This window comes from Cornus florida, unplaced genomic scaffold (genome assembly GCF_030987335.1).
Source record: "Cornus florida cultivar Cherokee Brave unplaced genomic scaffold, ASM3098733v1 CherokeeBrave_3.0.0_Hap2_Chr06, whole genome shotgun sequence".
NCBI classification, from domain to species: domain Eukaryota; kingdom Viridiplantae; phylum Streptophyta; class Magnoliopsida; order Cornales; family Cornaceae; genus Cornus; species Cornus florida.
The window spans coordinates 21746736-21772603 of NW_026775576.1; the positions used below are offsets into that span (position 1 = coordinate 21746736).

Below are 25868 nucleotides of genomic sequence, written 5' to 3' on the forward strand. Positions count from 1 at the left end.
TTACTAAACAACCGAGACTTGTGTTAATTTCAAAAGGAAATTTCATTAGAAATAGAACATTGGGAGAAGTTGGCTAAGGTGACATAATTAAGTTCCTATAAAATAGGGATTTAGTTATGAGAACGGAAATTGAATCCTTATGGAAATGAAATTCAAAAGGAAGGGGCAGCCACGTGAGTGTATGGGTTAAGGCTATAAATGGTCTTCCAGCCATTTAAGGGAAATATTTCAGTCAAGCTTGAAGAAAGAAGTTGCTAAAAATCAGTAACTTACTAGCAATCTTCCAGTAGCTTTCTACCGACTTCTTAGCAATCAATATTTTCTTCAACAAAGGTATTCTATTTGAAGCAAGACGAAACAAGAGGAGAAGAGACGTGAAAGACTACTGGAGTACGACCTATTTTCAGCAACAAAGTAAAGCAAATCAAGGAAAAGAGAGATTTCAGTAAAGACTTTCCCACTGAAACTGGAGCATCGATATTGAAGGCGAGGAATGTTGGGCCGTAGCTCAGTTTGAATTTCAAAAGAAAATGATTGAAGCAAGAGAGATTTTAGCAAGAAATAATTAGAAATTAGTTGGTTTTAGAACTTCTATAAATAGAAGTATTGTATTCCATTTCTAACTGGTCCAGCACCACCACAAAACATGCATTTCAACTAAAAATGTTTTCAATTGACTCTACGTCATTTTCCTATCAATTTCTTTATTTCAATTTAATGGCAATTGATTAGATCCTCGTCAACTATTTCGATTCAACCATTTACTTTCTTTCAATTTCAATTATGCCAATTTTAATTACGCAATTTTAGTTAGGCTTTCAATTCAATGGCAATTGATTAAATTCTTGCCATTGAATCGTAGTGACAATTGATTAAATTCTTGTCATTACTTGGCTGATGGCAATTGATTAAATTCTTGCTATCACGTTTCAGTGGCGATCGATTAAATTCTTGCCATTGTGTTTGGCTGGTGGCGATCGATTAAATTCTTGCCATTGTGTTTGGCTGATGGCGATTGATTAAGTTCTCGCCATCTGTCTTCATTCGGCCATTCCATCCATTCAAACATTCATCAGCCGTTGCATTTCTTTAGACATTCTAAAAAGTCCTTGCTACAAACAAGGCATAAAAGAACCTTGCTGGGAGTTCTTACTAGTCTCTCTCCCACACAATCGCCTGAGAGTCAGCCATCGGAAAAAGGGATAGGCTGGTATTCAATTGCATATTTTGGGTATTTTGTACAAATACTCTGGCACGCCCGCGAATAGTCCATCGACCTACGCAAAACGCGCAAACAGGATCTTTGTTTTATTTTATTTTTTAAAAAAAAAAACCATCAAATTAAGCACCGAACCCATAACCCTAGTGTTTCAGATTTAGAAATCAAGAACAAGAAGAAATATAACGTCATCTCTGCCTCTGTAACTATGTAAACTTTCGATCACAAATCGCTATCCCCATATTTCTCAAAATCAAAGTCTATTCGGCCGCCTTGTGTGCTGACAAGTTTAGAAGTATCAGGGTCAGAAAAGCTATGTGAACTTGATGGGCTTGAACAGTTGGAATGTTTAATACACTTGAATATAAGTCGGTGTTCTTACTTAGAAAGAGTGCCAGATCTATCCAATCAAGAGAAGTTGAAGAAGTTACTTGCTTACTGCTGTCCTTACCTGATTTTGATTCAAGGCGTAGAGCAATTGGAATCCTTAGAATATTTGGATATAAGTGAATGTGTTTCCCTAGAAAAATTTCCTGATCTATCAAAATTGGGGATGCTGAAAGATTTAGTTCTTCGGGAATGTAACAACTTAGTTGAGGCTGAGGGCCTGTGGGTATCGAAATCCTTGGAGAGACTGGACATGTCGTCTTGCAAATGGACAAAAAGATTACCAGATCTTTCAAACCTGAAAAAACTGAAGGAATTGAGAATTCGTGATTGTGTAAAATTAACTGAGATCCAGGGACTTGACATGTTGAATTCACTAGAATATCTAAACATTGCTGATTGTGAGTCGCTGGGAAAATTACCGGATATGTCAAACCTTAACAGCCTGATGGCCTGGTATGTCTTAATTTTTCTGTCGAACTTTGCTTGTGAAATTTTCCTTATTGACAATTACATCATTGTTTTATTTTGCACATCTTCTACTCATTGTTGGGCAGATGAATTCTAATGCACATTGAGATTATTCTATGTACTAAAATTACACGGTGAATATTTTGTCTTATACCACAATGCACATTGAGTTTTATTTTCCCCTTATTTTCTTAAAGTATGTTTGTGTATGCACTTGAGAAGGAAAATACATGCACAGATTAGCCCTGCTGTTTTGGGGTCTTTGAGAGTTAGGTTTACTGTTTCAGCCTTGATTTTTAGTTTCCAATTTAGAGAACAGAAGACTTGGAATTGTACTGTCATTTGTGTGCATTACACTGGAAATTGGATTTCAAAAAAATCAAATGTAACAAGAAAACAACAAAAATAAAATAAAACTACAAGTAGTTGGCTTGGAGAAATGCATAAACCATAGAAGTTACATTTTTACAGAATAGCATTGAACTTGAACAAAATGCACTTGCAGAAGCAAAATATTTCTTTCTAGTGTCAAAGATGATTTCCTCCTTGTGGACAACTCACCATGCTCATAGATACCAATTCAGAATATATGGAGATGGTATCTCCATGATATTCCACATATTGAGAACTTTAAGTGCATGCCGACACAACCACCCTATTGACTCAAACATCTTACAGGAACACACAACGTTGCGATTAGAGGAGTAAACTTTGTAATGTAATATGCTTACTGTGGCATTTCTGTGATACACGATAAGTGTGAAGCATACCAAGACTACAAAGCTGGTCCTAGTGCACTATTAAACTCAAAACAAACTCATCCTCAAAAAGGTTGTAAACATTTACTGTGTAAGCGTCAGCTGCTTGCTTCAACAGTTTACTGCCTTTTACTTTAAACTGTACTGTGCCATGTTTAGATCGAAAATCATCTCTACTTTCAGCAAAACGCATCTTCCCACATTGCTCTTCATTGTGATGCACAAGTTCTATGAGAGACATACTTCTTTCTTAGTTCGTAAAGTGACTCAAGCCATTTGTTGCCTACAAGATCAAAGCCCATAATCATCTCAGCCCATGTTGATTGCAATCCATCCTCTGTTTCACTGTTTAAACACTAGTGGAACAAACTCTTGAAGTCAGAATTGGCATACAAACTCCCAATCTTTAGGGAGGAATATGCCACAAGCAAAGACGATGGCATGTATTGGGAAAAACCTTCTTAATGGCATTTTCCATCACTTGGCACTGATTTGCAAATATCGTCTTTGGTGGTTGATTCACCATTGTCTGTCTCAAACAACCAAACAAATGAATCAATTGTCTCATTCAAAAGGAATCCACAACCAAATAAAATGTTCTTCCTATGGTGATTAACTCCCACGAATGGAGCAAATATCACGTCATACTTGCTTGTTCGAAATGTGTCAAATATCACAACATCTCCAAAATAATCATAATCCAACTTTGATCTCCCATCTCTCCAAAAGAAATTTGCCAATCCACCTTCCTCATCTAGTTCCACGTGGTGAAAAAACATTTGGTCTTCGATTTGACAATGGCTTAAGTGATTTATTAGACTTTGCGCATCCACTCTTTCAATCAAATTCGGTTTCTTTTGATGGCTTATAGAACTCTGATAGTCTCTTTGCATAAACCCGACATTTCCAGACCCACCACTCTCTTTTGAAAGATGGTCTGTCCATCTGATACCATGAAAATGTATTTCATTGACAACACCTGCACTGGCTGGACCTATGTTTCTATTTACCCTTTGAAATTTCATTTCTTCCGGTACAGCAAACTCATGGTTATGCTCATCATTGAAATGACTAATTTTCTAAACATCATTTTTAATACTAAATCTAATTAAAGCTTTACAACCTGTACGCGTCACTAATCTTCTAATCTTTTTCGGTTCAGAAGGTTTTCCATCACGATAATGTCCAGCATTCGCACACAAGTACTCACGTTGCAACATAATCCCACCTCTACCATGCCATATATTTCCTTTCCGGACACTAAAACCCTTCCTCAAGGCATACTCACAATATAACCTAGATGCTTCATCTTCTCTGTGGACTTCCATTCCAACTTTAAGTTCAGCATATTTTCGTTCATTTTCCATATTATCAGACAATGCCATTCGACAAACCAGGTTTATAAATACTAATACTAATACCTATGAACAATAAGAAGAAAGGAAAATAAAACTTATGTTACCAAAATAATATTTATTGGACAAACATTATGAAGGCCGATGACATTTCTTATTGCATCCAGACCAGAATATTCTTTAGGTGATGAAAACCTCCCTTCCTGTGTTTTTTTTTTTTTTAAATACACCAAACGAGAAACAGGGCAATCCATGTACTTGGAAGATATACCATTCCTTGGTTCTTGGTACTTCCAAGATATATACATGTATATATATCTTGTGAGTCTTATATGTATTTTGAGTTTAGATGTACTTAAGGAAAAAATAATAATAATAAATAAACAAAAAATAAATAAATTAATGAGACCATCAGTTCTGGTCTATGAAATGCAATCACAATTGAAAATTTTGCTTAACATCTGCAAAAAGCTCATTAATTTCTCTAAAATGTGATCATAATTGTTGGCATAATTTTTGAAGAGAGACATTTTGTTTAGATGTACTGAAGAAAAAAAAAAAAAACATAGGAGACCATCAGTTTCCGTCTATGAAATGCATTGAAGTTTTAGAAATCAGAGTTGAAATTACCATTGTTCCCTAGCAGAGTCCCAACCCTTAATTTCTCACTCCAAAGCACAAGGAATCAGAAATAAAGATAAAGTCTTTCAATTAAAGAGAAATATTTTTTTACTGAGAAACCCTCTAGTGTTGATGGCGTCAAGGGTATGAGAGGAGAGAGAGGGGGTGACAATGAGAGTGAGAGATGGTTCTCCCCCTTCAGTTTTCGTCAGTGAGAGAGGAGAGAGAAAGAGGACGAAACAAGGCCTCTCATCTGTACTCTAGAGATGGAGAACTTCAGTTTGGCGAGAAGAGGGAAATCTTTTATTCCGAACACTTGTCACTGATATTCACTATCGCTACAAATTGATGTAGAAGTTCAAAAGACAAATGTGACGGAAATGAAGATTAGGACAAGTGAACCAACTATGATCGTGTGTGTATATATTAGTACAGGTGAACCAACTATGATCGTGTGTGTGTGTGTACACACATATATATGTGGTGCTTTAAAGTATAATCTCAAGGGCATGTATTGGACCAACCCTGCGTCCAGTGAAATCTAGGCTTGCCAGCACTCCCAACCCATGGTACATGCTCTCTTTACTACTTTAGCAAACCACTCCGTGGTCATTTGTCCTTGAGTACAACATAATGTGCTGTCATTACTAAAAAGACCAAAGAACAATCTTTAAGCACACACTCCTCGCTTATTCCCAGAACCATTCATATAATATATGCATAGAGATCACAACATTTATTCATCCCAGCACTTAATTACAAACTGAATTTGATTTGAATTGGCCCATAGAAAATCAGAATGAGATGGAACAAATGGACCACCCTTTTCGGTCAAAGATAAGCACTACACTAGGATTGCAAGTGCGCTGTGTGTGTGTGAGATAGAGAGAATTTGAAAAGGTTGAGAAGATAATCTTTAATTCAAAATTGATTGTGCAAATTGCAATACAATAACTAAAAAATTTGGTAATTAATAGTTTCTATAAACCCACTCAAGCAATAAAGAGTACCACATCTAAATACTTTGCCGAAACCATAAAGCCTAAATAAGAAAATGAGCTCCTTCCATGGAACTAAGACCTTGGCTTCTCCTTTTTCTCTTTAAATAGAGCAAGAAGAGAGACACCAGATACCTTGACAACCTTGAATCTGACACCAGGAATATCTCCGACAGCATGCCCCTTACGTCCAAATCCAGCAATCAACACCTCATCCTACAGTAACATACATTTTCCACGCAGTTAACAAAACAAATGGAAGAAAAAACAACCAACATGAACCAATTGAGCATCTACACTAGGACAGATTACTTACGTTCTCTTCTATGTAGTTTAAACAACCGTCATTGGGGACAAAAGCAGCAATCTTCTTCCCATTCTTAATCAGTTGAACCCTAGCACATTTCCTGATAGCAGAGTTGGGCTGTTTAGCCTCGATACCTCTGTAGACATCAGTTAGGTCATCCGTCAGGTTTGATATGCAATGGTATAACCACAGAGATTTGGTTGATGTTGCAAGGGACGTTCAAACATCAACTCAAAATTGGATATATATAGATATATATATATTCACTTTTGCCCTCATAACATTTTTTTTTTTAAAAAGGGGGAATATTACATCCTGAAAACTCTGCTAGCTAATTTAAACAAAAGAAGTAATACATCACTTCATGGCTTCCTTTATTTGTGTCACCAGACTCACCACTTCATGGTTGGGCTAAACATCGACCCAAGCACTTGTTACATATAACAGAACTCCATTAAAATGATGCATGGCCATTTTTTTCTAAAGGAGCATCTATCTAAATAACCCCTGGCCTATGTGAACGATAATAGGGGTAAAACTAGAACAGATGGGGCATCATCAAAGAATATAGAAACTAAGAGGGCATCTAGGCAAGAATAAGTATATATGAAATCCTGAGGCCAAAATTGAGTTGCCAAAAGTACTGGCTGAAGTCTTACATCTTCTCAAGTACAATGCCCTTTGCATGGGAAGACCCAGCAAATGGCTTTTTCCATTCATTACCAAGGTGGGACTTCTTATATGCCTTGTCAGCCCACCTTTGCCTTCTACGGTGGGACTTCAGCTTGCGACCAGCTCCCATTCCACGTGTTTTCCTGTGGGACAATAAAGCTTCATATTATAAACCCAATCAACTGGCAACCGGCGAGTAATGCCAATCCATAGAAGCTAATTATCCTTTATTGGAAATCACAATATAATAAAAGAGAACTTGAAAACTGAAACCTTTTCAACCAAAATCGGCAATAAAATTCCAAAAATTCATTTCTTTCCCCAAACACCTTGACAAATGTATGGAGCACTGAGTTTATGAAGCATTAAAGACATCAACGAATGTTTGCTTGCTTTTATTGGTTTAACTAAAATCATAATTTCGTATTTAATTTAGAATTAAATGATTTTCTTCATCTTTCCTCTATTTATAATAGCTCCAAAAAACATCAAGTTCTCTAAATCTAATTACTTTTTAGTTCACATCCGTGATGCTGCAGCATGCTGTTTCTAGGAATTGTCAATCCTGATATACGAAAATAGTGTTTCTATACTTAATAAAAAAAAAAAAGTGTAAATGTAAAATGTGATACTGTTTCCATAAAACATTGTTCATGCCAGAGAAATCACATAAAAAAAGATTGTTTGAATGCATCTAAAAGGCACAATGAATTTTGACAAACTGAAGCAGTATATGGTTGTGTAGTCTTGGAAATATCTAATGCCATATGGAAACATACTATTCCTCACATCACATCTCCAATAACAATGAATGAAAAAAGATACTAGTCTGGAAATACATGGGCATTCATTACCGTTCAAAAAGTTTATCTATCATATTAGTCAAGAATTTCAGAGTTTATCTATCATATTTTTCCAGCTATGAGACTATGAAAACCTTGTATAGTATAACAACCCCAAATTTCTGGAGATGCAATTTTCAATAGAGAAGAAGGCAACAAAACATCACACTAATTATGAAATTTACCACTATTTGGGACCCAAAAAAAAAAAAAAAAACATTGAATTCATCCTTAATTCCAAATACAATCATTGGCTTAGCTAAAATGTAAGCTTAATTTTCTACAACCAAAAACATCAATATCCAAGGTTTAAGTTCTGTTTTCATGAGAAGCAAACAAATGGAGGGAGTAAGAAAATCAATAACAAAAGATCTGAACATGGAGCAGCATCTACACTGAGAACACAACCAACATATTCAAAAACACTAAACTTGATTCTAAAACTACATACGCACACATATATATGGGTTATATAAATATATGTATGAATATATACAAATATATATATAAGCATTTATATGTAAGAAGATGATCGAAAGTCCAAATCAGAGCCGCAGTTCATACCCCATGGCGACTGAGAAATATCTCGACCGAAACTAGGTTTGAGAGCTCGGAGATGACGAGGCAACAGCCACCGAGTCGAACCCTAATAGTAGTATTAGTACCAAATATGGAGTGGTGTATATTATATGTAGATTTATATTGGCCCATTGGGTTGGTGTGTGGGCTATCTGGATGGGCCTAAGAAGGTGAGTTCCAGCCTATCCCGTTATCACTGTTTGGGCCGTATTCTTGTTCTAATTGGGGTTACATAATGATTCCGTTCAAAGTTCAAACGGTGATCCCATCTGCTAGCCCATTTAAAATTGTTGAACCACTTAAAAAGAGTACTCCCAAAAAAATGTACATGAATATATTTTATGGATGTGTTTTTATGGGTTTTATTAATCAGCTAATTTAGTTGTATTGTTACTCAACATTGATACATTCATATGTGTGTGTGTTTTTATTTGATTTTACCAAAAGCAAGTGTGTTTTGATTTGATTGATTGGCAATATTAGTTACTGTAGAATTGAATAGATCATGATGTTGATCAAATTTTTTGTGCCGATCAAAGAATGATTTAAGGCCATGTCATCAATTGCGTTGTGTGTAATATATATGAGTGTTATTTTGACTGAAGAAGTGATTTCTTACCCAATTAAAGCTGGAGTTATATATATATATTCATACGTGCAAACAAGCAAACAACCTCTCCGAAAGTAATGTAAGCATACGTGCATTTGACCATTTGCTCCAAAACGCATTTGACCATTTGCTCCAAAACTCAATGGATTCATCTTTCCTTAGAATGCCACTGCAATAATGCTTCTTATTGACACTTTCAGGCAAATTTGAAGGCATATCTCTGCAATGGTTCCTGCAAAAATGTCATTTTCTGAGTTGAAGATAAGAAACAAGCTCATGTTTGTGTCATCTTCTGCAGATCAACTGAAATAGACCAGGGCTTGGAAGGCTCTCTGCATGACTGGTAACTTGTGTTTAGCATATAAAGAGAACCACATGAATTTGTACAAACCTAGATTGCTTAATTTTCTGCTATAATTCAGTAAACTGTAAAACCAAATATACATTTGGTCCTGTTAACATTATGCATCACCCAGGGTACAAGAAAAGCAACAAAGGATGCCTATATGAAATACTGAATCAGAAGGATTGAACATGGATTAAGACAAGTTTGCACAAACTGATATCCCTGGCATAATTTTTAAGTGACTAATCTAAGATTCACTTATCAAACCAAGATTTTAGCATTGCTAAATACTACAATACATCAAATAAATTAATGATAAATTTTCCGAAGTTCATAGTTTGTAGCTTTCTGTGAAACAGTCTTTATTCTACATGGGGCATCCAAACCAGACTTGAACAAGTCCCTTTACTTGCCAGAGTTGGGTAACCTTGAATTCATTATTTTCATCTACTAAACTCAAGTACAAAGAATTGAAGCAACAATTGCAGATATTGCATGCTTGCTATGATGCATAATGCATAATCATTAGCCAAAGTAACCCCTAAAGGAGTGCCATATTAACATTATCTCCAAAATAGAACAATACAGCAGTTTTTGCTCAGATCACTTAATTACATACATAATTTCCTCAGTGATCAAAGGACAGACATGTCTTGCCATTTTAAAACAGAAAAAATAAAATACAATAATTGCGGCGTCTGTCAAAACCCCACACATATGGCAGGTTAAACAAAATAGAACACTAAGCCTTAATCCATTTCCATGCAATTATACTTAAATCCAGCCCCCCGAAGCACCTGTTAAGAAAAGAAACTACGAGTTAACATGAGCAGGACAAAACAAAAACAATAACACAATCTGTGAAGAACAAGATGCTCTACCTGCGGAACAATTAATCTATTTCTGGCCCTTTTTCAACAACACAGCGATCTTCTTCAACATGTTACCATTTTTCTTCTTAGGTGAGTGGTCATCCATGTCTTCTGAATAAGGTGAATTCATCTTTCCACCAATGGTATGGAAGTTACTGTCAAGAGACCCTGTTCTCTCCATTAATTTCCCATTATGTCCTGTAGAAAGCATAGCAGCAGCTGCCTCGGCTGCCTTCCTCCACTGGTCTGACTGTACCTTGAATTTCCTCAACTCAGCCTCCAATTCTGAATTTGTAGCCCGTGCTGCATCGAGCTGCTCAATAACCCGCGCGGTTTTTTTGCTGCTTCTATCTGCCTCTTCTGTTAAACAGCCAAGCTTCATCAAAGCCTCATGCTCCACAGCCCTTGCTGCTTCTGCTAAAGCATTGGCCTCATCATTTACTGCTTCACTCTCCACTTCCCACTTCTTGAATTTTAATTTCAGCATCTCATTTTCCTCAGTTATACCCTGTAACTCTGTCTCTTTATCCAACGAACTTGCCCTTAAATCTGCCACGCGTACTTCTGACATCTTCAACTCTGTTTCCAGTTCAGATTCTCTTTCTCTAGACTGATTCTTCTCAATGTTTGTATTCAGCCTCTCATTCTCCTCTAAAATACTCTGCAATTTAGTCTCTTTATTTATCAGGTTTGCCTTTAACTCTTCAATATCAGCTTTCGCTTTCTTCAACTTAACCTCCAATTCAGCCTCTCTCAGGCACGATTCTGATTTTGCGTGCTCCACTAATTCATAAGCACTTCTGATCTGCATTGTGCTTTGAATATTTTCTTCCTGGTACCTTCTTTCAGCTCCATCTAGTGCAGATCTTAATTGATTTACCTCATTTCTCATATTGTTAAGCTCTACTCTTAGCTCGTTTGATTCTGCATCTTTAATATTGCCTGAAGGATCTTGTGAGGTTTTGTCATTATTCCCTAAATCAGCCTTAAGTTTGCTAACAAGTCCCTCCAATGATTTTATTTGATCCTTTGATTGCTCCAGTTCCAAAGCCAAAGATTTGTAAGCCTCTTTGGCATTAAGGCCTTCTGACCGGAGTGACTCCTCAGTTGTTTTTGACAATTCCAATTCCATCTGTGTTTTACTAACAACTTCTAGGGCCCGAACTTCAGATTCTTTGCAATCAGTGAGCTCGGTTTTTAGTTTCTCAACCAGGGAGAGAGTTTCTGTAAGTTCAAGTCTTAGGCTCTGTATCTTTTCGTGTGCTGATTCAGCATCCCTAGCCTGAGCAGCTTCAGATTCTGCCACCCTTTCCAGCTGGAACTTGAGCTTCTGGATCTCTAACATGGCAGAAGCCAAGGCAGCAGAGTCCATAGAGTGCTGCTTCTGAACAGCCTCTAGTTCGGACTGCCATGCCCGATATCGGTCCTGGGAGATTTTGCGGAGCTCCTGGACCCGAGTATCCTCAGAAGCAGAAAGCTCCAGCAGCTGCTGCTGGGACTCCTCGAGTTCTGTTGACATGGCGGCAAGCTGCTTCTTGGTCTCTTCGGCCTCCTGCTGGGCCGTCTCTTCCATAATTCGGATGAGCTCAGCTGGTCTTTTGCCTTCTTCAGTTCCTCCTGGAGCTGAGCAAGCTGAGATTCCAGTTCAGGCACTCTGCTTGGGCGCTTCTTCTGAAGCTCAGAAAACATGGGATTAGAATGTGAAAGTGGGTTACTAAAATAGTACAGAAATGACTACAGAAATCTGCAAAAACAACTACCACCACATATCCTGACAACAATATTTAAGGGAATTATTAAAAAGAAGAAAAAAATATCTTACAGCAATCAATATGTCTAGATAATTCAAATGGTGCAAATATACACACAAATTTGAATAACAAATGTAATATGAATAATGAATCTCATAGTTCCAGGAATCCAATAGATTGAGCAAGCCATGAAAAGCAATGAACCTAATTCCAGAAAATGATAAACAAGTTGTGTGAGTTAAGAAATAGCAACTGAAACCCACACCCCACACAAGCACCCAGGAGGGAAAAGAAGCAAAATGAGTAGAAGAAAAAAGATCTTAGAGAACCATTCTCTGTGCATGGTTCTCAGATTGCTTTAACTTAAAGAACACTCAAAATTCTTCTTTTTCTTTTCAGATGGAAATAATTAAATCTAACAATTAAAATAAGTAGATAAAAAGGAATACATGTGAAGGCAATACCCATGATATAATTGTCTAATGAGATATCAAAAACCCACTACCAAAATTACAATGAGGCTTCTACATCACTTTGGTAACTTCAGTCAATGCCACAAACATTTTTCTGGCATTATCATCTCTAGATGGAACATTGTTCATTCTGGGCAATATCTAAGAGCAGTAAAGGTTTCCATATTGTGATACCCCCTAATTTTGGAACACGAATTGATCAAGTCCGCGCACAAAATCAAGGGATATCAAAACAATTTAAGTATTTAACAAGCACAGAATACAAAGATGAATAATAAAGAATAAATAAACCGCTGAAGAAAACTAATAAATAAATATTACTTAATGATTCTCCAACAATTACAATTCGGAAATCCCATAACTCAAGGACCCCTTAAACATTATCCAATAATCCAATACTATTTAAAAGTACACAAGATGAATAGACGAATGACAGTCTCCCAGCTGCGGATCCTCAACCTCGAGACTGGAACCTCTAATAACCTGAAAAATAAATCGTGGGTTAAACCCTACGAGCAAGTTCACTCTACCAGACCTCTGAAAACCAATAAGCAGATCATCTCTGATCAAAACCAAACCTAATAAAGTTTTAACTTTAATAAAACACGATATACATGTCTATATATAATTATATATACTATACTAATCACATCCATTAATAGGTTTATTAAATTTCCATACCTATTAAATAATTATTAAAATAATATTCATACCTAGACCAATCTACCATTTCATTTTATAAAAACTCCTTTGACCTTAATCCCATCCTAGTCAGTTGTTTAATCATTTAAACAACAAATTATAATAAAAGAAATACTCTATTTAATCCCAACCCGATAATGATTTTAATTGTTTAAATCACATATCCAAAATCCAAGTTTTGACAAATCATCCACGTCTTCCCCAATATTATTTTATTAATGTAAAATAATACACTAACCAGTAAGTACTAAACTATTCTCATTTAAGAATATCTAACCCTAATCCAATCCATACATACAACAACCATAGATGATATTTTAATCATCTAACATATAATAACGTAATTATGCTTTGGCAAATCAACCATGCCGTTACAAATATTTTTATTTATATATTGGCAATTCAACCATGCCTCCACAAGTATATATATTTATACATTGGCAATTCAACCATGCCTCCGTGTATATATATTTATACATTGGCAATTCAACCATGCCTCCACAGGTATATTTATTCATACATTTAATTAGCAATTCATCCATGCTTTCCATATATGTATTCTATTCATACAAATATTTAAGTAATATATTTAATCAATTTACAATTCATCCATGCCTACACTTTAACCATGAATTAACTTTAAAATTAACAATATCCTAAATCATACATAGCCATCATATGCATATTATACGCATATCATTAATTTAACAACCAGCCTATTAAGATATGCCAAATAAGAATGATAATATTAATCATCTTAAATGATTTTTATATATATATACCTACACATATGTTATTTAATGTATATATGTGTTTAACACCTTCTTTAATAATCCTTGATTATTTAAAATCAATATACATACATACATACATATATATATATATTCATCCTTCCATACAACTCATAGACAAATTAAACTATATATACACATATATAAATAATTATATATATATATATATATATATATACACTTCCTTCCATAACAAATTATTAATTTATTATATTTACACAAATTAGTGCAACTAAATATGTCAGAAATTGTTTCCTTTAAATACTCCATATTGGTTTAAATAGTTTTCCGACACTTTCTCACTAAAACATAAATATCTCCTAGTAGGATGGGAATCTGATAATAAAATTGGTACCATTGGAAAGAAGACGAAAAATCCTTGAATTTGAGCTCAAGAATGACCCAATTTTGATTTAAAATGACTAAGTTATGACCGTTTTAATTTCTAGTGTCGAATTAGGCCAACATAGTTTCCCACGCGCGCCCACGTGCTTACTATGCACTTGCACGCGCTGGATTCAAGCCTCCTTGTGTGCTGGTATTGGCTAAGCTCTTTCAGCTACCGTGAGCTCACCACACTGAATCCATCACTTCCTTTATGCCGCATCCAATGGTCATAAATGAGTGCGCAGATGAACACGCTCACACTAGATTATTTTCTATTAACTATAATAGATCTAAGGTCCAGATCAGCGAGTGCACTATCTTCTCATGGTCTGCAATACACCAAATAATCCCATAGTTGACCAGACCACTTCTATGGTCCAGATACACCTGCGCACCAAACTTTTATGCGCCGCGATACACCATATCAATTCACATAAGTTTAATTAATCAAATGGCCCTAATTGGCGTATACACCCTATTATCCTACACCGCGCCGCACTGGATCAATTCTTTATTGTGCCACCGCTCCACATGCGCCAGTTACCTAGTATATATATATATATATATATATATATATATAATTATTTTCCTAACAAATAATAGGAAAATAAATCCTAATAAATTCCTAAAAATATCAGAAAAATTCCAGAAAATTACAGAACAATTCTAGAAAATAAAGAAACCATAATTAACTCTCTTGGGTCACAAATCCACCTATAGATTGATTTTAAAATATACATAACACCTATATATATCAATTAAAATCCAATAATCTAAAAATCAAATATAATAGTTTATACTTTTTAATTATTCCGATCTAACCATAATTTTTAAACAAATAAATTTAATTAAAGCCTTGATACTCAAGGTGAAATCCTTATGAGTTCTAAGAGGAAAGTTAGAGAAAACTCGCCTGAAGGTTTCGAAACGAAACCGACGCTTTAAGCTTTAATTATCTCTTCCAATTCCGACGTCCTCCTTTTCAGATCCGACCTCCTCCTTGTCAGCCCTTCTTCTTCCTCTCTCTCTGTCTGTTTTATTTTTCTAACGTGTAAAACCTTTAACCCTAAAGCCTTATGTGTATTTTTATACACCTTAAATTCCAAATCCTATTCCAATTAGTATTATGAATTAAAATAATAATCTTTAAATAATTTATATCTATAAACATATATATATATAAATATATATTCCTTCCATAATTAACTCATTAGTTAATTAAATCATATATACTTATAAATATCAATAAATATATATCTATATATATATATCTTTCCATAACAATTATTAATTAATTATATTTATATATAATTAATAATTGTTATGGAAAGATATATATATATAGATATATATAAATATAATTGATACAAAAGTGATCATTTAAATAATTAAATAACCACGGACCTTCATTAATTAACCCAATAAGGTTTCATACAAGCCCAAGACCACATCTTTTGGTCCAACTTTCCTTAAGCCCAATCCAATTAATTTAAATAAATAAGATAATTAATTAAATACCGAAATTAAAATAACTAATTACATGAAGCACATAAACAAACAAGAATTTACAACTAAGTCATATAATACCAATAAAATCAACACACCAATAATTCAATCAATAATCAACCACACAAACAATCAATCATCATACATAATCACGAAATATAACTTAATTAAAATAAGATAATTAATCTAGCACTCAATAAAATAAAATAAATCATTGAAAAATAAAATAAAATAATTAATCCTAATTAATAAATCTTTTAAAATTATCGGGGTATTACATTCTTCCCTCCTAACTAACGGAATTCCGTCCTCGGAATTCACAAATCCATGAAATAAAAACTTTGATTATTTAATTTCAAATTTCATTATTCCTTTTATCCGTGTGGAAATTAACCCATCCACACATATTCATTATTAGCAGACACATCACGTAATTAGCTAATTCCATATTTATATAATTGATAAATATAAGTACACACTAGAGACTCTCACTGGACTAAAGCAGTTTCAACCGGATAGTGGGTATCTCATGTAAAACGCACACAAAGGTGGTTACGAGTCCTCCTTCTACCAGAGCCCACACATCCTTAAACCCAGCTACCCATCTCAATCGGCAATATACGCCTCCATCCTAACCACTGATCCTGAGACTCAAGCTTATATCATGGCCCATATATGTGTGTGTGTATGTATATATATATAATCCATTATATCCACATAAAAGTAAACTATCCAACCATATTATTTCAATGGCATACCATCCAACTATTCCGTTGACCTGACACGAATAAGTAGGACTTAACGCTATGGTTAATCCGTTCCCTTATAAATATATAGGTAGGACTTAACTTTTTTGGTTAATCCGTCCCTGAAATGCCACCGTCCCATACCGGTGTATTAAACCATACAATTCATAAATAAATAGGTAGGACTTAACTATTCCGTTAATCCGTCCCTAAAAAACCTCCATATTATTTTATTGGTGCATAAATCCATAAAACCCATACTTCAAAATTAGGGGAAGACTCAACGATTTACCAATACCTTCTAAATCGGTGTCTTACCATTTTCCTGATAAGACTCAATGATTTACCATTAGGACACACTAACGGACCGAATATAGAATACAATGAATCCTAAACTTAAGCTCTAAGTAAAAGAGTACACAACGCGGAAGTCACACAACGAAAGACACCCTAGGGACACTTGAACCTGGAGTGCTCTGATACCAACTGTGATACCCCCTAATTTTGGAACACGGATTGATCAAGTCCGCGCACAAAATCAAGGGATATCAAAACAATTTAAGTATTTAACAAGCACAGAATACAAAGATGAATAATAAAGAATAAATAAACCGCTGAAGAAAACTAATAAATAAATATTACTTAATGATTCTCCAACAATTACAATTCGGAAATCCCATAACTCAAGGACCCCTTAAACATTATCCAATAATCCAATACTATTTAAAAGTACACAAGATGAATAGACGAATGACAGTCTCCCAGCTGCGGATCCTCAACCTCGAGACTGGAACCTCTAATAACCTGAAAAATAAATCGTGGGTTAAACCCTACGAGCAAGTTCACTCTACCAGACCTCTGAAAACCAATAAGCAGATCATCTCTGATCAAAACCAAACCTAATAAAGTTTTAACTTTAATAAAACACGATATACATGTCTATATATAATTATATATACTATACTAATCACATCCATTAATAGGTTTATTAAATTTCCATACCTATTAAATAATTATTAAAATAATATTCATACCTAGACCAATCTACCATTTCATTTTATAAAAACTCCTTTGACCTTAATCCCATCCTAGTCAGTTGTTTAATCATTTAAACAACAAATTATAATAAAAGAAATACTCTATTTAATCCCAACCCGATAATGATTTTAATTGTTTAAATCACATATCCAAAATCCAAGTTTTGACAAATCATCCACGTCTTCCCCAATATTATTTTATTAATGTAAAATAATACACTAACCAGTAAGTACTAAACTATTCTCATTTAAGAATATCTAACCCTAATCCAATCCATACATACAACAACCATAGATGATATTTTAATCATCTAACATATAATAACGTAATTATGCTTTGGCAAATCAACCATGCCGTTACAAATATTTTTATTTATATATTGGCAATTCAACCATGCCTCCACAAGTATATATATTTATACATTGGCAATTCAACCATGCCTCCGTGTATATATATTTATACATTGGCAATTCAACCATGCCTCCACAGGTATATTTATTCATACATTTAATTAGCAATTCATCCATACTTTCCATATATGTATTCTATTCATACAAATATTTAAGTAATATATTTAATCAATTTACAATTCATCCATGCCTACACTTTAACCATGAATTAACTTTAAAATTAACAATATCCTAAATCATACATAGCCATCATATGCATATTATACGCATATCATTAATTTAACAACCAGCCTATTAAGATATGCCAAATAAGAATGATAATATTAATCATCTTAAATGATTTTTATATATATATACCTACACATATGTTATTTAATGTATATATGTGTTTAACACCTTCTTTAATAATCCTTGATTATTTAAAATCAATATACATACATACATACATATATATATATATTCATCCTTCCATACAACTCATAGACAAATTAAACTATATATACACATATATAAATAATTATATATATATATATATATATATATATATATATATATATATATATATATATACACTTCCTTCCATAACAAATTATTAATTTATTATATTTACACAAATTAGTGCAACTAAATATGTCAGAAATTGTTTCCTTTAAATACTCCATATTGGTTTAAATAGTTTTCCGACACTTTCTCACTAAAACATAAATATCTCCTAGTAGGATGGGAATCTGATAATAAAATTGGTACCATTGGAAAGAAGACGAAAAATCCTTGAATTTGAGCTCAAGAATGACCCAATTTCGATTTAAAATGACTAAGTTATGACCGTTTTAATTTCTAGTGTCGAATTAGGCCAACATAGTTTCCCACGCGCGCCCACGTGCTTACTATGCACTTGCACGCGCTGGATTCAAGCCTCCTTGTGTGCTGGTATTGGCTAAGCTCTTTCAGCTACCGTGAGCTCACCACACTGAATCCATCACTTCCTTTATGCCGCATCCAATGGTCATAAATGAGTGCGCAGATGAACACGCTCACACTAGATTATTTTCTATTAACTATAATAGATCTAAGGTCCAGATCAGCGAGTGCACCATCTTCTCATGGTCTGCAATACACCAAATAATCCCATAGTTGACCAGACCACTTCTATGGTCCAGATACACCTGCGCACCAAACTTTTATGCGCCGCGATACACCATATCAATTCACATAAGTTTAATTAATCAAATGGCCCTAATTGGCGTATACACCCTATTATCCTACACCGCGCCGCACTGGATCAATTCTTTATTGTGCCACCGCTCCACATGCGCCAGTTACCTAGTATATATATATATATATATATATATATATATAATTATTTTCCTAACAAATAATAGGAAAATAAATCCTAATAAATTCCTAAAAATATCAGAAAAATTCCAGAAAATTACAGAACAATTCTAGAAAATAAAGAAACCATAATTAACTCTCTTGGGTCACAAATCCACCTATAGATTGATTTTAAAATATACATAACACCTATATATATCAATTAAAATCCAATAATCTAAAAATCAAATATAATAGTTTATACTTTTTAATTATTCCGATCTAACCATAATTTTTAAACAAATAAATTTAATTAAAGCCTTGATACTCAAGGTGAAATCCTTATGAGTTCTAAGAGGAAAGTTAGAGAAAACTCGCCTGAAGGTTTCGAAACGAAACCGACGCTTTAAACTTTAATTATCTCTTCCAATTCCGACGTCCTCCTTTTCAGATCCGACCTCCTCCTTGTCAGCCCTTCTTCTTCCTCTCTCTCTGTCTGTTTTATTTTTCTAACGTGTAAAACCTTTAACCCTAAAGCCTTATGTGTATTTTTATACACCTTAAATTCCAAATCCTATTCCAATTAGTATTATGAATTAAAATAATAATCTTTAAATAATTTATATCTATAAACATATATATATATATAAATATATATTCCTTCCATAATTAACTCATTAGTTAATTAAATCATATATACTTATAAATATCAATAAATATATATCTATATATATATATCTTTCCATAACAATTATTAATTAATTATATTTATATATAATTATATATATATATATATATATATAAATATAATTGATACAAAAGTGATCATTTAAATAATTAAATAACCACGGACCTTCATTAATTAACCCAATAAGGTTTCATACAAGCCCAAGACCACATCTTTTGGTCCAACTTTCCTTAAGCCCAATCCAATTAATTTAAATAAATAAGATAATTAATTAAATACCGAAATTAAAATAACTAATTACATGAAGCACATAAACAAACAAGAATTTACAACTAAGTCATATAATACCAATAAAATCAACACACCAATAATTCAATCAATAATCAACCACACAAACAATCAATCATCATACATAATCACGAAATATAACTTAATTAAAATAAGATAATTAATCTAGCACTCAATAAAATAAAATAAATCATTGAAAAATAAAATAAAATAATTAATCCTAATTAATAAATCTTTTAAAATTATCGGGGTATTACACATATCACCATCATGAAAATGAATATCTTATAGTTGTAAGTTAAAATGTACATACCTCTGGCACCGGACTTCGTGGTGACCTGCGCTCAATTACTTTAGGACTTCTGTCTTTAGGTGTCCTGCTTGCTGGATTTGGGGAGGAAACAGAATCAGAATCTGACCCAGGTGTCTTAAGCTGGCGAGCAGTTCGAGGTGCAACAGGAGATGTTCTTTGAGGCACTTCCAAGGAGCCAGTTCTGCTACCAAAGCAAAGATAATGAAATCAGCAAAAACAAAAACATACATAAAGATCCTTGAGTTCAAGTTAAAGCGATGAAATTCGAACAAAACCTCATGGAAATAAAACAAAAGCAAAAATGAAAAGGAAAATATTCAAGCACTGGTTTCAGCATGGATTAAGTCAATTATAGATTGAGGAATTGGTATATAGTTTTTAAATTGTTACGGACCAATACTTGCGACCTGTTCAAGCATCAAAATATACAATGCAGTAGGCTATGCCTAAGATACACTAATGACCGTTCTGTCCAGTCTCAGCAACATCCTCCACCATGTACTTAACCACACACACACAAACAGACAAACAAACAAAATCTCACATTCTCTACAAAACAGAATTTTGTAAAGCTCCAACATTTTACAGAAATGCGTATTCCCTAGAGAATGCACTCTCTCATTATTCTCTTAAGATATGAATTAAGATTTAAAAGATTAAGAACACCTGAGTTAAAAAGAGGACCAAAAGATGACAAACTTCGAATTCATTATTAAGGCTCCAGGCTCCAGCTGATGCTTGCAAGATACCAGTAAGGCTATCAACAATGCTGACATACATCGACAAGACGTATGTCATTCTGAAATCATTATAAATAGAATATCAACATTTATTAACTATAAAGTTTAAATAATTTCTGAAACTCGTGGCTTTGGCCAAGTTAATACTGATAAAAAATAGAGAGAAAAAAAATGATATTAAAATGAAGATTTCAAATCTTCTACAATATTTTTAGATACTACTATGACAGTTTTGCTAATATCCAAATCTGGCACAGACTAATGTGGTGGACGTTGAAGTGTGCTTTTGGACCATGCCTTGTTGACCACTCATTTATCCTTCCTATATCCACATGGTGTGTAATTTACTATTTGGATTCTTTGTTATTTCAAAGTTTTCTGCATTTGAACATACTACAAAATATCATCGTTATTGAGCTAAATCACCAATAACAAGTTGAACTCATGACCAATTCAACAACTGAAACTGACACTTTAAGCAATCTATACATAAGTCCAAAACCGCAGATGAACGTGACCCAGAAGAGATAAGAGCTGATGGGAATATTTTAATGGGCAACTTCCATAGTACTAACCAAAAGAAGGTATCAACATGGATGAGAAGATAACTGCATTACTAAATTTTGAAAATTGAAGCAGATATAGTATTACTGTTTAAGAAATAATTCTTATCCAATAAAAATAAAAAAAAATAAAAATAAAAAGTACAGCCTGTAAAATTCAAATATGGTGAATTTCATAACAACCAGTATTTGAAGTATGAGGAGATTAAAAATATTACAAGATCAGTAGAACAAATGACATAAATACCTTGCTTTTGGTGTCTGCATGTTCAACCTCTTCTTTCCTAATAAAAGCAAGAAAAGGGAAAACTAATAGCACTCTGCTTCAAAGCCCCACCTGACCGACAAGACCTGCAAATAGTTAAGAGAAATCATCCCCAAAGAAAAGGAAAAGGAAAAGGAATCTGATATATAAATGTACAAACAGAAAATTAATGGGCTGATGAAGGACCACCAACCTGTAATTAATATTCATTACAGAAACCAACCAAACAAACAGAAAACAAAATCCCTCCAAAGGAACTCCACAGAAACTACCACCACTGCCACCAAACAAATCAACCAAGCAGGAAAGGAAAAAAAGAAAAGAAGAGAGGTAGCAATCAAAAGAAAATTAGAAATCATTATGCAAGCCATCTTTCCACTTTTTTTCTTTTCTATACTTTTACCAGTCCAGTCTTTATACTGTGCCCAAACATTATTGAGGTAACAGGATAAAGGAAGCAATGAATAACAATTAACAATGATATCCAACATTACATTATACATCATACACCGCATTGAATTGCCCCATTCACTTCGTACCCATTAAAGCCACTTCATGCAAAAAAGGGGAGGGGGTGATTCAGTTTTAACCACATTATTTTAATATTTTAATCTATTGACGGTTTGATTCACAGTTTCTACTTAATCGACTTTATGCTGCAAATTAAAGCAATGAACAATAATTCTTCAAAAATAGACCAAACAACTTGTGAACAGATGCTCTTCAATGTTCATGAAAAGAGAGAATTTTGTTCGGGTTACTTTCTTTGAATTTTCCTTGTTAAATACCCAGTGTTCTTCAATTCATGGAAAATAAATCCAGTGTCACTGAACCCAGAGATACGAGACAGACAAAACAGAAAAAGAATCCGTCCGAAATGCGGAACCAAGAAAAATCATTTCGTAAAGGGAGGAAAGATAAAAAAATGTATGTGAAATGTTATACAATATACAGAGAAAAAAACAAACAACTATATATATATATTGTGTAGTTAATAGTTCAAAACGCCAAAATGTGACCAATCTTCATGTGTTAAAACATGTGAAATGTTATAAAATATACAGAAAAAAATTGATCTGTGAAATTAATGGTTCTAAACCTTCAAAATGTGACCACTCTTCAGATTTCTTTAACCATTTATGATTTGTGAAGTTAATAATTCAAAACCGCCAAAACGTGATGAATCTTCATGAGTTAAAACATGTGAAATGTTATCAAATATAAAGAAAAAAATACAAAAAAAAATTGATATGTGAAATTAATAGTTCTAAACCTTAAAAAATGTGACCACTGTTCAGATTTCTTTAACCTTTTAGATCTACTGACACTCCAAAAAAAACCGCATATATATACACAGATACACATATAAAGAGATAACCTATAAGGAGTGACTCTTCATGCTCTTACAAAAGAAAAAAGAGCAATAACAAAACTACAGAAGAAAAAGAAGAGAGAGATAAGTAAAACTAATAGACTGCAACATTCAAGCTGTCAAGGTCATTCAGTAACCAACATTCTCGTTCCAAAGCAAAAATTTCCCAGAAAATGAGATTTCAATCAAACAGCATTCATACCATACTAAAATCCAGAGGTCTCTGTTTCCAGAAGAATAATCAACCCCATAAAAAACTAAAATTTCTCAGTTAAAATCAGTAATCTAAAAAAAACCCATAACCCAGCAGAAAGAAATAGAGGAAAAAGAAAAATAATTTGTTAGATTAATGAATATCTGATGTTCTTACCTGAAGATTTTGTATGCTGAGACTGGGCTTATGTTTTGGTGGCTAAACTCTTCCAATTTTGAAGACAAGAAAACCCTAGTTTTGGGATGAGGAGTTGTCGTTCGCAGGCTCAGGTGGTAGCTTGCCGCCGATGGTACTGCTTCCCGAGTCACACTCTCTCTCTCTACTTTCTCTCTCTACTCTCCTGTCAGTCAGTTCTTGTCAGCGAGGAAATATGGTCGTACGAGTACATTTGCTAAGTTGCAGTAAGGCTAGCAAACCCACGCTCTTGCTCCACGCGCTTTGACACGTTACGAAAACTAAAAGACATAATTGCCCCTCAAAATTCAAAAGTGTAATGTGATTTATAATAATTTGTAAAATTGGTCTGCTTTGTTTGTAATTCTTTAAAATAACTATCAAGAATTCAAAAAATAAAAAAATACAGTAATTTTTAAAGAATAATAAAAGACAGTTCTCTGTAAATAAGTCTTTTTATAATTGAATTTTCAGAAAACTGAATCAAGTAAAATTTTTTGTACAATTTTTTTTTAAAATAGAAAACTGTTCTCAAAGTTACAAATAGCTTTTGCGTTTTAGAAGAACATTTTGAACAAACTATCCCCTAGTTTCTTCAAAACGTTCCTCTTTTAAAATTATAAATCCACTCAATAATTATGATAAAAAATACTATCTCAGTCCTATATTAGTTGTCCACTCGAAAAATTTTGACTCACAATTTTTGTGAGTCAAAGTTATCGAAGTAGATATCTAATATGGGATATAGATATTATATAAATATATAAAAAGAATAAGACTAAAAATGACTTCAAATAATTAAAAAATAAAAGGTGATAGAGAGTCCAAATTTTCGAAATAGACAATTAATACAGGAGGAAGATAGGATTTTGTAGATAATTGAAAGTATTGATTAGTTTATTTATTTTTCATATATGAAATGACACTTCAGTTGTTACCATGTGAAATTAATATTGAAACTTTAATATTATATTTCTATATATACACATATACGAGGGAACATTATTGTTAGATAATCAAGAAATAAAGACTTATGCTGGTCTTGAAGTCTCATTTTTTAAAATTATTAGGTTGGATGGAGCCAAATCGTATTGGTTGAGCAATAGGCTAATCCTACATAACAAGGCAAACCAAAAGCCATTCATTTGAAATTGACTCTAGATTTAAATTAGCCGTCCTTATTGATGTGCCAACTAAATAATTTCAAATTGACTCTGAACAATCACACTGTCTCATCGAAGATATATATATATATATATATATATATATATATATATATATATATGTATCGAATATTATCATGCTATAATAATGAAATAATGACATATGTGATATAAAAATTATTACAATAATAATATAATTTTATTTTTTAATTCATTTATGAATAATTTTTAATATATAAATTAAAATTTTATATTATTATTACTGAATAGATGTATAAAAATAAAATTTTATATTTATATATAAATAATGTTTGCCTTAGGCCGTATAAGAAGGAACATCCTTGTAATGATGAGGTGGCCTAATAAAATATCAACAGGTGTTTAAGTTTTTTTTTTTTAAAAAAAAAAAGAAAAAAAAAAAAGAAAGATGAGAAACTGACCCTTCCCGATTTCGTATAATTAAATATCAAACTCCATTGAGAATGCTATCCCGATTTCACTCTATTCCTTCTACATTTAATCTTTGTCCTAAGGTTTTCGATTATATGTGTTATGTTCGTATACGTTCTCTTCATAGGGATAAGCTTGACCATCGTGCTCTTAAGTGTGTCTTCCTTGGTTGCTCTAGTTCATAAAAGGGCTGTAAATGTTTTCATCCTCCTACAAGTAAATACTATGTATCCATGGATGTTCAGTTTTGTGAAAGAGAGTCTTATTTTTCTAGGGATGTATCTCTGATTCCTCTTCAGGAGGAGATTAGTAGTAAGGAAGAGGAACGGTTATGTCTGGAAGAAAAGAGGTTGTGGATTTCAGCTAAGGAGGAGGATTTAGCTGTTATGAAAAAAGGAGAACCTTTAGATACTCTTGATCATGTGGAGACTGAGTTCGATGAAAAAATAGGTGAAAGACTAGCCCACTTGTTCAAAGAAGTAT

The 25868-nt window shown here is 33.4% G+C and overlaps 2 protein-coding genes and 1 pseudogene across 2 annotated transcripts; 1 reads left to right on the forward strand and 2 right to left on the reverse strand.

Annotated features, from left to right (window-relative positions):
• The first annotated feature begins 1305 nt into the window (after positions 1-1305).
• On the forward strand, positions 1306-9351 carry LOC132314814 (probable disease resistance protein RPP1). Its single transcript, XM_059813626.1, has 2 exons — positions 1306-2062; positions 9020-9351. The coding sequence occupies exons 1-2, from the start codon at positions 1773-1775 to the stop codon at positions 9027-9029; spliced, it is 300 nt and encodes a 99-aa protein (XP_059669609.1). The 5' UTR covers positions 1306-1772; the 3' UTR covers positions 9030-9351.
• Positions 5711-8296, reverse strand: LOC132311174 (small ribosomal subunit protein uS12). Its single transcript, XM_059808943.1, has 4 exons — positions 8195-8296; positions 6776-6931; positions 6126-6252; positions 5711-6025 (listed from the first exon to the last, which is right to left on the reverse strand). Exons 1-4 carry the CDS (start codon positions 8197-8199, stop codon positions 5885-5887), a joined length of 429 nt encoding a protein of 142 aa, XP_059664926.1. The 5' UTR covers positions 8200-8296; the 3' UTR covers positions 5711-5884.
• Positions 9352-9690: 339 nt separating the features above from the next.
• LOC132311175 (interactor of constitutive active ROPs 2, chloroplastic-like) lies at positions 9691-23955 on the reverse strand (annotated as a pseudogene).
• Positions 23956-25868: the final 1913 nt, after the last annotated feature.

Coding starts and splice junctions, on each gene's coding strand:
- LOC132314814 (XM_059813626.1), top strand. CDS start 1,773: ATGCTGAAAGATTTAGTTCTTCGGGAATGTAACAACTTAGTTGAGGCT.
- LOC132311174 (XM_059808943.1), bottom strand. Junction 6,253..6,775: donor GGCATTGTACTTGAGAAGAT/GTAAGACTTCAG, acceptor TGATGTCTACAG/AGGTATCGAGGCTAAACAGC. Junction 6,026..6,125: donor TAAACTACATAGAAGAGAAC/GTAAGTAATCTG, acceptor ATGTTACTGTAG/GATGAGGTGTTGATTGCTGG.